We start from the raw sequence: 14,372 nt of genomic DNA on the forward strand, positions 1-14,372 counted from the left end.
GCGGTAGCGGTGCGCCGCGAGCATCAGCCCGTTCGCCTGGACTGGCCTTGCCCATCGCTTGCCGCCTCCGAGTGTGTCTGGGTATCAATACCGTTATCGCAGCGCGGCACTCACACGTCTCTAAATATCTGTTGTGTTTACATCCCGCACGGGCCGCTGTATAAAGATACTTTAGAAAGCTTTTTCGATATTTGTAGTCAATTAATAATAGAAAATCCCAATGATGTTTTTCTCGTAACAGGTGACTTTAATATCTCAGACGCTCAGTGGGCTACATCTGACAGTTCTAAAATGGAACTAATTGGGGGTACTAATACTTTGCATGTACAGTTACTTAGCGAGTTTCTATCATATTCAGGTTTAAAGCAGTACAATTGCTGCCTAAACTGTAATCAACGAATCCTGGATCTTATTTTTTGCAATAAAAACTGCACAATATCGGCAAGCGACGATCCTTTAACACCGGAAGATTTGCACCATAAGGCTCTTCAAATAGAACTTAATATAAACAATATTACAAAGGATACAAAGATACAAAGGTAACAACACGATTCCTCTTAAACCAGCCCCTACCTTTGTATATCGTTTCTTCGATGCAAACTTCAATGAAATAAACCTCGAGTTATCTAAAATCGCCTGGTCAGAACGCTTTTCGGGCCGTACTTTGGACGATTGTGTTTCGATATTTTATAATATATTAAATAACTTAATTGATAGACATGTTCCTAAGGTCCCCCAACGGTTCTCTTGTTCTAAGCCCCCATGGTATACCAAACCGCTTAGAAGATTGCTGAATGAAAAAAAGAAATACCATAAGCTGTGGAAGACGTACGGTAACCCTTTAGACCATGACACTTATAAACTTTTAAAGAAAAGAATATCAAAATTGGAGCCCGAATGTTATAAAAATTATATTAGTTATACTGAAACTAAGATTAATGCTAACCCTAAATTCTTCTGGACTTATATAAAATCTACGTTTTCTAAAAGAGGTCTTCCACAGGTTATGCAATATAAGGGTGTGGCAGCTTCAAGTGGTACACAAATTTGTGATTTCTTCAATGAACACTTTCACTCAGTTTTTGAAAAATCAGCTAGTGGTTCCTTTGATATAAATAACCTCCCATTAAGAGCGCTCTTACAAGAAAAGTCGAAATAATGCAAAATTGATGATACTAGTCGACGAAATTCAGGACTTTGCGCTCATTATTAGAAACAATTAGTGCTTGTTCCAGTAAAAGCGTCTTCTTATCTTTATAAATATCGTTGTAAATATTAGAAAAAGGACTTATTAAATTAGTAATGATTTTTTTTCTGATGGTCGTTTCCGAAAAACCCCGTGAAGCACTGAATGGCGAGCTCTTATTTGGAAATGTTGAGAATTTTACTCTGCTAAACCTGGCTATTTTGTATTACTAATACCCTGTACTTTAGGCATATCAAACTATATTTTTCCTACATACCTTTGAGAAAGAGAAAATCAAAGTAAAACGAACTCGATTTTCTCTCCGAAACAAGTGTCAATTCCTACGAAAATCTACTTAATATCGAAGTCATTTTCATACTCAAGCAATCTGCAACGTTTGCTTATACTGTTGGTATACATTAGTGTTTATGAAATTCTACTATAATTTTTTGGCAATTTTTTGAAAACTACTCTATATTACCGATGACGCGCGCTGCGCCAGCTCAGTGCCGCGGCAGAGCTTGTAGAGGCAGGACGTGTGTCGGTCGGCTCCGCACATTTTCAACGGCGACGACGAGGTTTTTTATCATTGTGTGCGGCGGGCGCCGTGTAAAACGCTATACTGTATGCGTGTAAACCGCAACGAGAGACTTTGATCCTAGCACTGTTTTTATAGTATTATAATTTATAATGGTACAGTTTAATAAACTACCGGACAGGATTAAAAATATTTGAAACGACCTGACATTCTATATGTATTTATTTGACTCAAGATAGTACTCAGGGTCTGATGATGGAGCCGGAAGGTGGTCACCGGTACCAATCAACCATGCAACTAAACCACTTCGTGTTTAGGCTCGTTTTATTCATCTCAACAACATCTTTGACACAAGATAGTACTCAGGGTCTGATGATGGAGCCGGAAGGTGGTCACCGGTACCAATCAACCATGCAACTAAACCACTTCGTGTTTGGGCTCGTTTGATTCGGCTCAACAAGATCTTTGACTTAAGATAGTACTCAGGGTCTGATGATGGAGCCGGAAGGTGGTCACCAGTACCAATCAACAATGCAACTAAACCACTTCGTGTTTAGGCTCGTTTTATTCGTCTCAACAAGATCTTTGACTTAAGATAGTACTCAGGGTCTGATGATGGAGCCGGAAGGTGGTCACCGGTACCAATCAACCATGCAACTAAACCACTTCGTGTTTGGGCTCGTTTGATTCGTCTCAACAAGATCTTTGGCACAAGATAATACTCAGGGTCTGATGATGGAGCCGGAAGGTGGTCACCGGTACCAATCAACCATGCAACTAAACCACTTCGTGTTTAGGCTCGTTTGATTCATCTCAACAAGATCTTTGACACAAGATAGTACTCAGGGTCTGATGATGGAGCCGGAAGGTGGTCACCGGTACCAATCAACCATGCAACTAAACCACTTCGTGTTTGGGCTCGTTTGATTCGGCTCAACAAGATCTTTGACTTAAGATAGTACTCAGGGTCTGATGATGGAGCCGGAAGGTGGTCACCAGTACCAATCAACAATGCAACTAAACCACTTCGTGTTTAGGCTCGTTTTATTCGTCTCAACAAGATCTTTGACTTAAGATAGTACTCAGGGTCTGATGATGGAGCCGGAAGGTGGTCACCGGTACCAATCAACCATGCAACTAAACCACTTCGTGTTTGGGCTCGTTTGATTCGTCTCAACAAGATCTTTGACACAAGATAGTACTCAGGGTCTGATGATGGAGCCGGCAGGTGGTCACCGGTACCAATCAACCATGCCACTAAACCACTTCGTGTTTAGGCTCGTTTTATTCGTTTCTATAAGATCTTTGACACAAGATAGTACTCAGGGTCTGATGATGGAGCCGGCAGGTGGTCACCGGTACCAATCAACTATGCCACTAAACCACTTCGTGTTTAGGCTCGTTTGATTCGTCTCAACAAGACCTTGGACACAAGATAGTACTCAGGATCTGATGATGGAGCTGGAAGGTGGCCACGGGTACCAGTCTACCATCTAACTGAACCACTTCATGTTTGGGCTCGTTTGGTTTGTCGCAACAAGATCTTTGACACAAGGTAGTACTGAGGGTCTGATGATGGATCCGGAAGGTGGTGACCGGTACCAATCAACCATGCAACTAAACCACTTCGTGTTTGGCTTCGTTCGATTCGTCGCAACAAGATCTTTGACACAAGTTAGTACTCAGGGTCTGATGATGGAGCTGGACTGTGGCCACGGGTACCAGTCTACCATGTAACTGAACCACTTCGTGTTTGGGCTCGTTTGATTTGTCGCAACAAGATCTTTGACACAAGGTAGTACTGAGGGTCTGATGATGGATCCGGAAGGTGGTCACCGGTACCAATCAACCATGCAACTAAACCACTTCGTGTTTGGCTTCGTTCGATTCGTCGCAACAAGATCTTTGACACAAGTTAGTACTCAGGGTCTGATGATGGAGCTGGACTGTGGCCACGGGTACCAGTCTACCATGTAGCTGAACCACTTCGTGTTTGGGCTCGTTTGATTCGTCGCAATAAGATGTTTGACATAAGATACTACTCAGGGTCTGATGATGGAGCTGATGATGATAGACAGGTACCCGTCGCCACCTTCGCGCTCCATCATCAGACCCTGAGTACTACCTTGTGTCAAAGATCTTGTTGAGATGAATAAAACGTGCCTAAACACGAAGTGGTTTAGTTGAATGGTTGATTGGTACCGGTGACCACCTTCCGGCTCCAACATCAGACCCTGAGTACTATCTTGTGTCAAAGATCTTGTTGAAACGAATAAAACGAGCCTAAACACGAAGTGGTTTAGTTGCATGGTTGATTGGTACCGGTGACCACCTTCCAGCTCCATCATCAGACTCTGAGTATCACCTAGTGTCAAAGATCTTGTTGAGACGAATCAAACGATCCTAAACACGATGTGGTTTAGTTGCATGGTTGATTGGTAATGGTACCTTCCAGCTCCATCATCAGACCCTGAGTACTGTCTTGTGTCAAAGATCTTGTTGAGACGAATCAAACGAGCCCAAACACGAAGTTGTTTAGTTACATGATAGACTGGTACCCGTGGCCACCTTCCAGCTCCATCATCAGACCCTGTGTATCTTCAGTGTCAAAGATCTTGTTGAGACGAATCAAACGAGTCTAATCATGTTACTACATGGTTGATTGGTATCCGTGACCACCTTAATCATCATCAGATCCTCAGTACCAGTTCGTTTTTAAACCCTCGTTGATACAAACTTTACAACCTATAGGTACCAAATGCAATGACGAAACATGTAAATAAGCGAGTAGGTACCTATAATTTCTTTCGAGTAATATACCTTCATAAGTACGAGTATGGGGCTATTCATAAATTACGTCGTTTCAAATGGGAGGAGTGGGGGGGGGGGGGTCTGGACATCGGATGATGGTAACATGACGTAGGAGGACAACAGATTCATCCGAAGCTTGATTTTTGGATGATTTGAGGGGTGGGGGGGGGGGGCAAAAAATCGTCAAAAATAGATGACGTAATTTATGAACAGCCCCTATGTACATTTGCACTGCATTTAGTATTTTCGTACTTACCAAATAACAGTTTTAGAACTTTAAAAGTTAAGTACAGTTAGTGTTGTTATGGTTGATTTCAATATGCTTCGCGAAGGATCAAGAATGTTTAATCCATCATTGTAGTGCGAGTGTGGTAGAAGGGATCGGCATACTGAGCTCGCACGGCCTGCCGCAGCGCGTAAAATACCTAAACTCGCTCAACGCCGAAATGTAATAGCGCTCTTAACAAGTGACTCAATTTTAGACATTGATACAATTTACATAACCAAAGAATTAGTTTATAAATATCTTAAATCCATAAATGTAAATAAAGGGGCCGGCCCTGATTCTATACATCCTGTAATAATCAATAAATGCTCTCCTAATTTAGTAGAACCCGTTACATTACTTTTTAAAAAGTCCCTTACAGACGGATGCGTGCCCTCTTTGTGGAAACGTGCACTAGTCACTCCTATACCTAAAGGTGAAATTAGCCATGACATAGAAAAATATCGACCAATCTCGAAACTGTGTCAATTTGGTAAGATTTTGGAAAAAATTGTAACCGATCAGTTATCCACTGCCATACGGCGTCACATTATTCCAAACCAGCATGGTTTTATTAAGGGCCGGAGTGTTGAATCCAACCTTATATCCTACACGGAGATCTTATTGGACGCACTAGATACTAACTATCAAGTAGACGCTGTGTATACTGATTTTGCCAAGGCCTTCGATAAGGTTTGTCATGAACGCTTACTGTTGAAGCTTTGGCATATCGGTATACACGGCGACCTTCTCCGATGGATAAAATCTTACATAGAGAAACTTTCGCAGGCTGTGGCAGTGGGTGGATATACTTCTCAGTACAGGCCTATTACGTCTGGTGTTCCACAAGGGTCTCATTTGGGGCCTTTGTTGTTTGTCATATACATCAATGATATTTCTGTATGCATAAAAAATTCAAACTTACTGTTATATGCTGACGATGCAAAGATATTTAGAGTCATACGCAATGTGGACGACTGCAAAGCCTTACAAAAAGACTTGGATCTTTTTGAGACTTATTGTATTGATAATAAGTTGTCTATAAATCCAGACAAATGTTCCGTTATAAGTTTTAGCAGGAAAAGGAATAGTATTAATTTTGATTATAAACTTTGCGATAAAAAATTAGGTCGTGTTCACCAGATTCGAGATCTCGGTGTCATAATGGACTCTAAACTCACTTTTATACCTCACATTGATGACTTGTTAGGTAAAGCATTTAAGAAGTTAGGATTTATACTACGCGTAGGTAAACCATTTAAGAAACTTTTAACTTATAAGGTATTATTTAACAGTTATGTTCGTAGTCGTTTGGAATTTGCAAGTGCTGTGTGGAGCCCACTGTATAAAATACATAGTGATAGGATAGAGAGAGTTCAAAAAAAGTTTGCTAAGACAATAGAATACAGAATTAGAAATAAATACTCGGATTACGCCACCGCAATGAGAGTACATAATATAACATCCCTTAGTTATCGCCGAGAACGTACCGATATCTTAACCCTTTATAAAATTATTAATAATATTATTGATGCTCCGTTTTTATTACATTCACTTTCCTTCAGAGTCCCTCGACGTTGTGAACGTGCTTGCAGGAAAAAACCCCTCTTTTACATCCCCCGTAGTCGGACTGCTTACGCAAAAAATAGTTTTGTTAGAAGGGCGTGCAGGTTGTATAACGAAAAATTTCTGAGCCTTGATATTTTCTGTGAGAAACTTAATAGATTTAAAACACTATCTATGCACTGTAATAATTAATAACCCAAATGTTTAGATTGGCGCTATAACGAAATAATCTCAGTATTAGATGTTACTGCTTTTTATAATTTCTTTATTAATAGATAACAAATCCTGAGAATTCAGTTTGTAAACAATTAGTAACAATACCATAAGGTTGTTATAATACTCTTATATTTTTATTCTCATCATTTTTCTTTTCTTTTTTTTTTTTGTGTTTTGTTTTTGCACGCACAAATAGCTCTGTTTTACTATGTAGAAACTACTTAATAAGCATGATGTTAAAATATTTTCATTAAGGAAACTGTAAGTCTAGTTTTAAGAGAAGTTCCAGTGTTATATATAACTATAAAAGACTGTTTGTTTCTTAAATAAATAAATAAAAAAAATTAAGCTTAGAGCAGTGTAGTGTCTGACGTAACTATGCTGTAACAATGATTATCTTCTTAAATGAAGTCCTCGGAGTCCAAGGACAACAATATACACAATAACAACAATAATGGCAACTGGTAACAATAAAAAATCATAGTAATTTGTACATAAGAAATAATTTCTTTCTACCTCTAAGTTTTCCTACTTTATATTGGACACCCGGATCTGACAGGGAAGCTAACAGGCGCTTATCTGTTTGTGGTAACTGCGGATCAGGTTGAACACATAACCTCGGTGCGACTGTTTTTACAAGCTTTTTATTAACTTGCAATGTACCTATGTATGTATGTTTGTACGGGTCAAAATTTGCAAGTTAAATTTGACCCACTTCGCGACAACGAAGCTGAAAATTTGCATACATATGTAAGTCGGGTGACAATGCAATATTATAGTACCATCGAGCTACCATGGAGACAGGAGGTAGTCATAGGAACTCTGTGATAAAACAACGCAACCTAATTGTGTTTGGGGTTTTTAGAATTGTCTCGATGGCTATTTGCCTGTGGAAAGAAAAGTACAGTCAGCGATAAATGCTTGTATCAAAAATTATATTTTCTCAAAAATAGACGGCAAAGTCGACTTTGCCGTTTAAAAAATAGGTTGCGAAGCGCGTAGTTTATGGTCAGTCAAAAATTAAAAAGTTAAAAACATTGCAGTCTCGATTTTGGGACTGCAATGTTGCATACAAATTCCATTATTTGTCGAGTTCCAAACTTTTTAAAAGTTGAAATGGCCATATCAAATGAAGGCACAGGCCCATTAAACAGCCAAACAGATGATTAGTACCGCGACTATTAACTGTCTCAAATAGGTTGGCGTATTTTCGGCAGAAAAATACACTTCTATTTTTTTATTACAAAAATAAAAAGACGGCAAAGCTAATTTTTTCAATTGTTTCTACTTTTTTCTGTGAAAATATATACGTAAGAAAGTTGCTTTTGTAAAATATTTCTATGATATTTATATTTCTTGCACCATTTTTGAGAAAAGCACTATATATGACTCGGCTGGAAGGCTACTTGCTGGCTTCGGATTCAATTAAACGGACTCCCAAGGTCGTCCGTTTAAAACGAATCCTCAGCCTGCAAGTAGCTACTTCCGAGCCTCGACAATAATGTACTATTATGCCAAACATTTTGTTATTTCTTTGTATCTCTAAATGTTCCTACCTTATATTGGACTAGGGGCACAGCATCCGGCAGAGATGCGATCTTGGCGCTCATCTGCTTGTGGTAGCTGCGGATCAGGTTAAAGACATAACCTCGATCCGCGATGCTGACCAGATCGAATAGGAAAAACGCCAGGCTGTTATTCAGGCTTTGGGTGAGACGACTGTTTTTGCCATATCTGAAAAAAAACGTAGTGAGATTTATATTTAGTAAGAAATAAGTATATCCCAGGAATAATATACTTATATGGGCATATTCATAAAAAAAGAAAAATAAAATGTCAGTTTTTTGACGCATTTTCACATAGGTAGGGTAAATCGTCAATTACTGGCCACCGGCTAATGCCACCCTAAACTAAAAATGAATTCATTTTAGTATAAGGTTTCAATATCTGGCCACCCTTCAATAACCAGCCACCTTATACTAAAATGAATTCTGTTTATAGGTACATAGAATTTATTTTTAGTTTCGGGTAGCCAGTTACTAAACAGTGGCCCGTTATTGACGAATAACTCTATAAACATCTTGTATGAACAGTCACAAAACTGACACCTAAAGGACCATGGGCAAATTTGTATGGGCACTGTCCCCACCCACCAACAGAAATGAAACATGTCTCATTTAATAGATCTTGGCAAACTGATGATTTTTTACTATGACGAGAATCGCCCTATGTGTGGGGTTTTTTTCTGTCCCTAAGCAGTTATGTTTTCATGGCGGTGTTCCGGTTTGAAGGGTGAGACATGGCAGTGCAATTACTGGGTATTGTGGCATAAGATCTTTACGTCACATGGTCGGTAACGCGTATTACGTGATAACCATGAGTTGTTACATCCGTCTATAGGCTGCGGTGACTGTTTACCATCACGCAGCCCCGCATGCTTGTTTATCAATCAACTAGTATAATAAAAAAACAAAAACTTTCAATGAAATGAGCAAAAAATATGTAAAAACAAAACACGGTTTTCCAAGAAAACCCCATACATATGGCGATCCTCGTCATAGTAAAAAATCATCAGGTTGCTAAGATCTATTAAATGAGACATGTTTCATTTCTGTTGTTGGGTGGGGACATTTCTGCCCATGGTCCTTTAGGATTTTTTCTTTTTTTTTTAATATGGGCTGAATTTCGAATGGGCCCTGTCTTACCTTGAAATAATTTCCGTGGTAACATTATTGACCAGAGTAGTAATGTCGTCGGTGAACTGGTCAGGGAAGCGAGCTTTGCGCGGGGCCTCGTGAGCCCCGCTCCAATATAGATACTCGCACATAGATTTTATCATTAGCTCGAACAGCGCCCTAGACAGAAGTAAACATTGTAAAGTGTATAATAACATTGTAAAGATTATATGTACGGCGAGATTCCACCAGTGTGAGGCACAAGCAATTTTTGTACTGTACATGCTTGTGCCGCACACTGGTGGAATCCCGCCTGTAAGGTAACACCGAATCATTGTCCAATGTCGGGTAATTGAGGTAATTCCCAATTTTAAAAAGCGTAAAATACAAATCAGGTGTAAGCTCTTAAGTAAACCCGGAAGTATTTAAGATATACATTATAATATAATCGGAATACCTTGTTTTTCCTATACTCTGTATCTTTAGGTATTTAAGTAAAAGTAAACAAAATCTACCCTCAAATGGCTCCTTAAGCTAACTGAGGGTAGAAGAAAACATGATCAAATAATGTATGTTAAAGTCAGGTCGTTCAGTGACAGATCCAGGCGGTTTTGTATTTGGTTGGTTAACCAATAAATGTTATAACTACCCGAAAATATACAAATTATTTGTTTACTTTTATTTAAATACCTAAAGATACAGACTATAGGTCTGTTTAATTTTATCTATTTATTTATTTATTTATACAAGGAATTCCAACAGCTATGAATGATACATTAGACTTTTTAGATAGCATCACAGGTCTGTTTAATGTAAAATCTATACATATAATAAAGCTGAAGACGGTCGAAAGTCTGTACATGGAAGATATTTGAAAAAAAGTTAGCTGGGGATACTTAGAATCGATAACAGAACACGTTCCAAAAGTTTTTAGAATTTTTGTCTGTTTGTCTGTTTATCTGTTTATCTGTTTGTCTGTTTATTTGAACGCGCATCACGTGAAAACGGCTGAACGGATTTTGATGAAAACTTTACTAATCTGTCGAGAAAATCCCCGGCCAGGTTATAGGCTATAAAAATTCAACCCCTAAAAGGGGGGGTAGCCATAACACTCGATTGACTTAAGTTTGCCCCTGAATCTTATGACGCTACTTAGGAAGGAGGGGCAAACTTTTTTCAAATATGTGCTACCACTATGGAGTACCCTGGTAAACTACCAGATGGAGCTGAATTTAATACGTTGTGACATGAATAAGCCACCGACGAAAGATTTTGCCAAATTAACTCTAAGTTTAGAAGACACGGATATCAACAAAAATAATTGAATAATTATGTTGATTTAATAAATTAATAATATATCGAAAAATGTACGCACTCGCTTCGCTCGCGTTTTCAATAACTTTCTAAGATATGGCGACTGCAGCAGCATTACTCTGTTGCAACGTTGCTGCTGCAGCACTGTCAATTTTCGTGATAAAATGATGTGACTGACTTCCATACTAATAGTAAAAATTTACAACTGTCTAACTGCCTATCAAATTGGGTTTTTATTTCGAATAATTTTCGCGCTCGCTTCGCTCGCGTTTTCTATTACTTTCTAAGATATGGCGACTGCAGCAGCATTACTCTGTGGCAACGTTACTGCTGTAGCACTGTCAATTTTCGTGATAAAATGATGTGACTGATTTCCATACTAAAAGTAAAAATGTACAACTGTCTATCAAATTGCGTTTTTATATCGAAAAATTTTCGCGCTCGCTTCGCTCGCGTTTTTTATCACTTTCTAATATATGGCGACTGCAGCAGCATTACTCTGTTGCAACGTTGCTGCTGCAGCACTGTCAATTTTCGTGATAAAATTATGTGACTGATTTCCATACTAAAAGTAAAAATGTACAACTGTCTATCAAATTGCCTATTTATATCCAAAAAATTTCGCGCTCGCTTCGCTCGCGTTTTCGATCACTTTCTAATATATGGCGACTGTAGCAGCATTACTCTGTTGCAACGTTACTGCTGTAGCACTGTAAATTTTCGTGATATGATGTGACTGATTTCCATACTAAAAGTAAAAATGTACAACTGTCTATCAAATTGCGTTTTTATATCGAAAAATTTTCGCGCTCGCTTCGCTCGCATTTTCAACAACTTTCTAAGATATGGCGACTGCAGCAGCATTACTCTGTTGCAACGTTATTGCTGTAGCACTGTCAATTTTCGTGATAAAATGATGTGACTGATTTCCATACTAAAAGTAAAAATGTACAACTGTCTGTCAAATTGCGTTTTTATATCGAAAAATATTCGCGCTCGCTTCTCTCGCGTTTTTAATCACTTTCTAATATATGGCGACTGCAGCAGCATTACTCTGTTGCAACGTTACTGCTGCAGCACTGTCAATTTTCGTGATAAAATGATGTGACTGATTTCCAAACTAAAAGTAAAAATGTACAACTGTCTATAAAATTGCGTTTTTATATCGAAAAATTTTCGCGCTTGCTTCGCTCGCGTTTTCAATGACATTCTAAGATGTGATAAAGGTGACATTCGGGTGGCGACTGCAGCAGCATTAGGTACTCTGTTGCAACGTTACTGCTGCAGCACTGTCAATTTTCGTGATAAAATGATGTGACTGATTTCCAAACTAAAAGTAAAAATGTGCAACTGTCTATCAAATTGCGTTTTTATATCGAAAAATTTTCGCGCTCGCTTCGCTCGCGTTTCAATAACTTTCTAATATATGGCGACTGCAGCAGCATTACTCTGTTACAACGTTACTGCTGTAGCACTGTCAATTTTCGTGATATGATGTGACTGATTTCCATACTAAAAGTAAAAATGTACAACTCTGTCTATCAAATTGCGTTTTTATATCGAATCATTTTCGCGCTCGCTTCGCTCGCGTTTTCAATCACTTTCTAAGCTATGGCGACTGCAGCAGTATTACTCTGTTGCAACGTTATTGTTGCAGCACTGTCAATTTTCGTGATAAAATGATGTGACTGATATCCATACTAAAAGTAAAAATGTACAACTGTCTATCAAATTGCGTTTTTATATCGAAAAATTTTTGCGCTTGCTTCGCTCGCGTTTTCAATGACATTCTAAGATGTGATAAAGGTGACATTCGGGTGGCGACTGCAGCAGCATTAGGTACTCTGTTGCAACGTTACTGCTGCGGCACTGTCAATTGTCGTGATAAAATGATGTGATTAATTTCCTTTCTCAGCTGTAATGCGGCAATGAACGTCACTCAATTTACCAAAAAAATTCAATGTAATCTTGATGACCCTAGGGAGAGGGGGCACCATGGTCTAGAAATGCTTAGGGCATCAAAATATCTTAATCCGGCACTGGTCGTTTGCGGAGTCAAATGATTTGGGACTCGCATTTTATACTCATTACCATGCATTCCCGAAAACAATCGAATCATTCCCGAAAGTCTCGCAACGCATTGAGGTTACAAGGGGCACGTGTCTTCCTCAGGAGCCTCAGGAGTCTGAAGAAGACCACGGTGAGTGGCGGTCTAGCCACAGGCAGGCCGCTTCACTTTCGCTCGCGCGCGTATACCTTACGGCTTACTGTATCGTCCGATATATACCTTGTACCATGGATATAAGTAAAAAGAGGTAGATATGGTACCAGGCGCACGATCGTGAGCCATCAAATATAGGTTCCGGAACCTATATTTAGTTAGTCGTATGGGTGACGCCAACCTGTCAAGTTGTCAAAATCGTTGGATCAAATTTTAGTTTTGTCAACTATGAACGTCACACGTCTACATAAATAAAAGGTCATTGCCTTGTACCTACTCTGTCGTTTAAATCACGTGTAAAATTTGAATAAGGGCGAAAAAACTATTGACTTTGGAGTGTAGTTTTATTTAGTGGTACCTAATTGTAAAATATTTTATCTGGACTACAGTCCTCTAGCATATCCATCTGTCAACTTTACCTACTTCAAGTTCCGCCTCCAGGGGAGAGGGAGAGAAATTAGGATTAGAAATTAGCCGCTTACTGACATAGACCGAATTCCACGCGGGCGGAGCCGCGGGCACAGCTAGTAAGACAATATGCCATACCATGAGTTGTGCATGGCGAGGTCCCTGGTGGCGCCGCTGGCCACGACCCATTGCAGCGCCAGCTCTTCGTGCAGAATCTTACAGGAACCGTCGCTCATCACTGAAAACATTACTCTTTGAATATGGAACTTATCTAATTAAAATAAGATTCAGAATTGTATACACTCGTATCTAGAATAAGAGATGACCTTATCGTAATTTAAGTACATATGAATATTTTACTAAAGATATACATATCTCCGTATAAAATAAATATAAAACCTAAGAAAAAAATGTGCCTCCGAAAATCAAGAAAAAATTATGCTCGAAAAGATGACGCTATACTCATGTAGATGGCGACACCGTTGATATTAAACAATTTTAACACATATCAGCGAAAGAACAAGGATCAAATTCAAATAGCGTTCTAAAAGTTTTAATCATGTGTCGAAAAATGTCAGTAAATTTACTGTGACTACAAAATTTACTTTGACAATACGCCTCTATACTAAATCATTTTTGTTTTCACTAATAAATACGCTTGTATCAATCCATTTGTCTTAATTGTCAATAATGACATGAAAATAAAAACTAAACAGTCGGTTGTGAAATGTGACCTGTAGAGGAGAACAACCGGATATAAGAAATCATATTTCCGAAGCTGAAACGGCAACCATAGGTTGGAGCGAGCTGCGAGACGCAGTGATCAGACCTTTCTTTCCCACCTATGGTTGCCGCCGCCGCCGCCGCCCGTTGCGCGATGTCGTGGCCGGGCCGTTACGTACGACCCCGGTCGTCAGCTTGGTTTGCGGATAACATAATCAAAAAACCGGCCAAGTGCGAGTCGGACTCGCAAACCAAGGGTTCCGTACCATTATTTATAAAAACGGTCACCCATCCAAGTACTGACCCCGCCCGACGTTGCTTAACTTCGGTCAAAAATCACGTTTGTTGTATGGGAGCCCCACTTAAATCTTTATTTTATACTGTTTTTAGTATTTGTTGTTATAGCGGCAACAGAAATACATCATCTGTGAAAATTTCAAATGTCTAGC

At 39.1% G+C, this 14,372-nt stretch overlaps 1 protein-coding gene across 1 annotated transcript in view; it reads right to left on the reverse strand.

Moving 5' to 3' along the window:
* The window catches only part of LOC134791013 (dedicator of cytokinesis protein 7), an 86,713-nt gene that overhangs the window by 49,893 nt on the left and 22,448 nt on the right, over positions 1–14,372 (reverse strand). The window contains exons 19-21 of the mRNA XM_063762064.1: positions 13,339–13,438; positions 9,288–9,437; positions 8,139–8,316 (exon numbers count right to left, since the gene is read on the reverse strand). Coding sequence (XP_063618134.1) covers positions 8,139–8,316; positions 9,288–9,437; positions 13,339–13,438 — 428 coding nt within the window. The remainder of the gene's footprint in view (positions 1–8,138; positions 8,317–9,287; positions 9,438–13,338; positions 13,439–14,372) is intronic.

The sequence above is a fragment of the Cydia splendana genome, chromosome 5, assembly GCF_910591565.1.
Source record: "Cydia splendana chromosome 5, ilCydSple1.2, whole genome shotgun sequence".
In the NCBI taxonomy this organism is placed as follows: Eukaryota; Metazoa; Arthropoda; class Insecta; order Lepidoptera; family Tortricidae; genus Cydia; species Cydia splendana.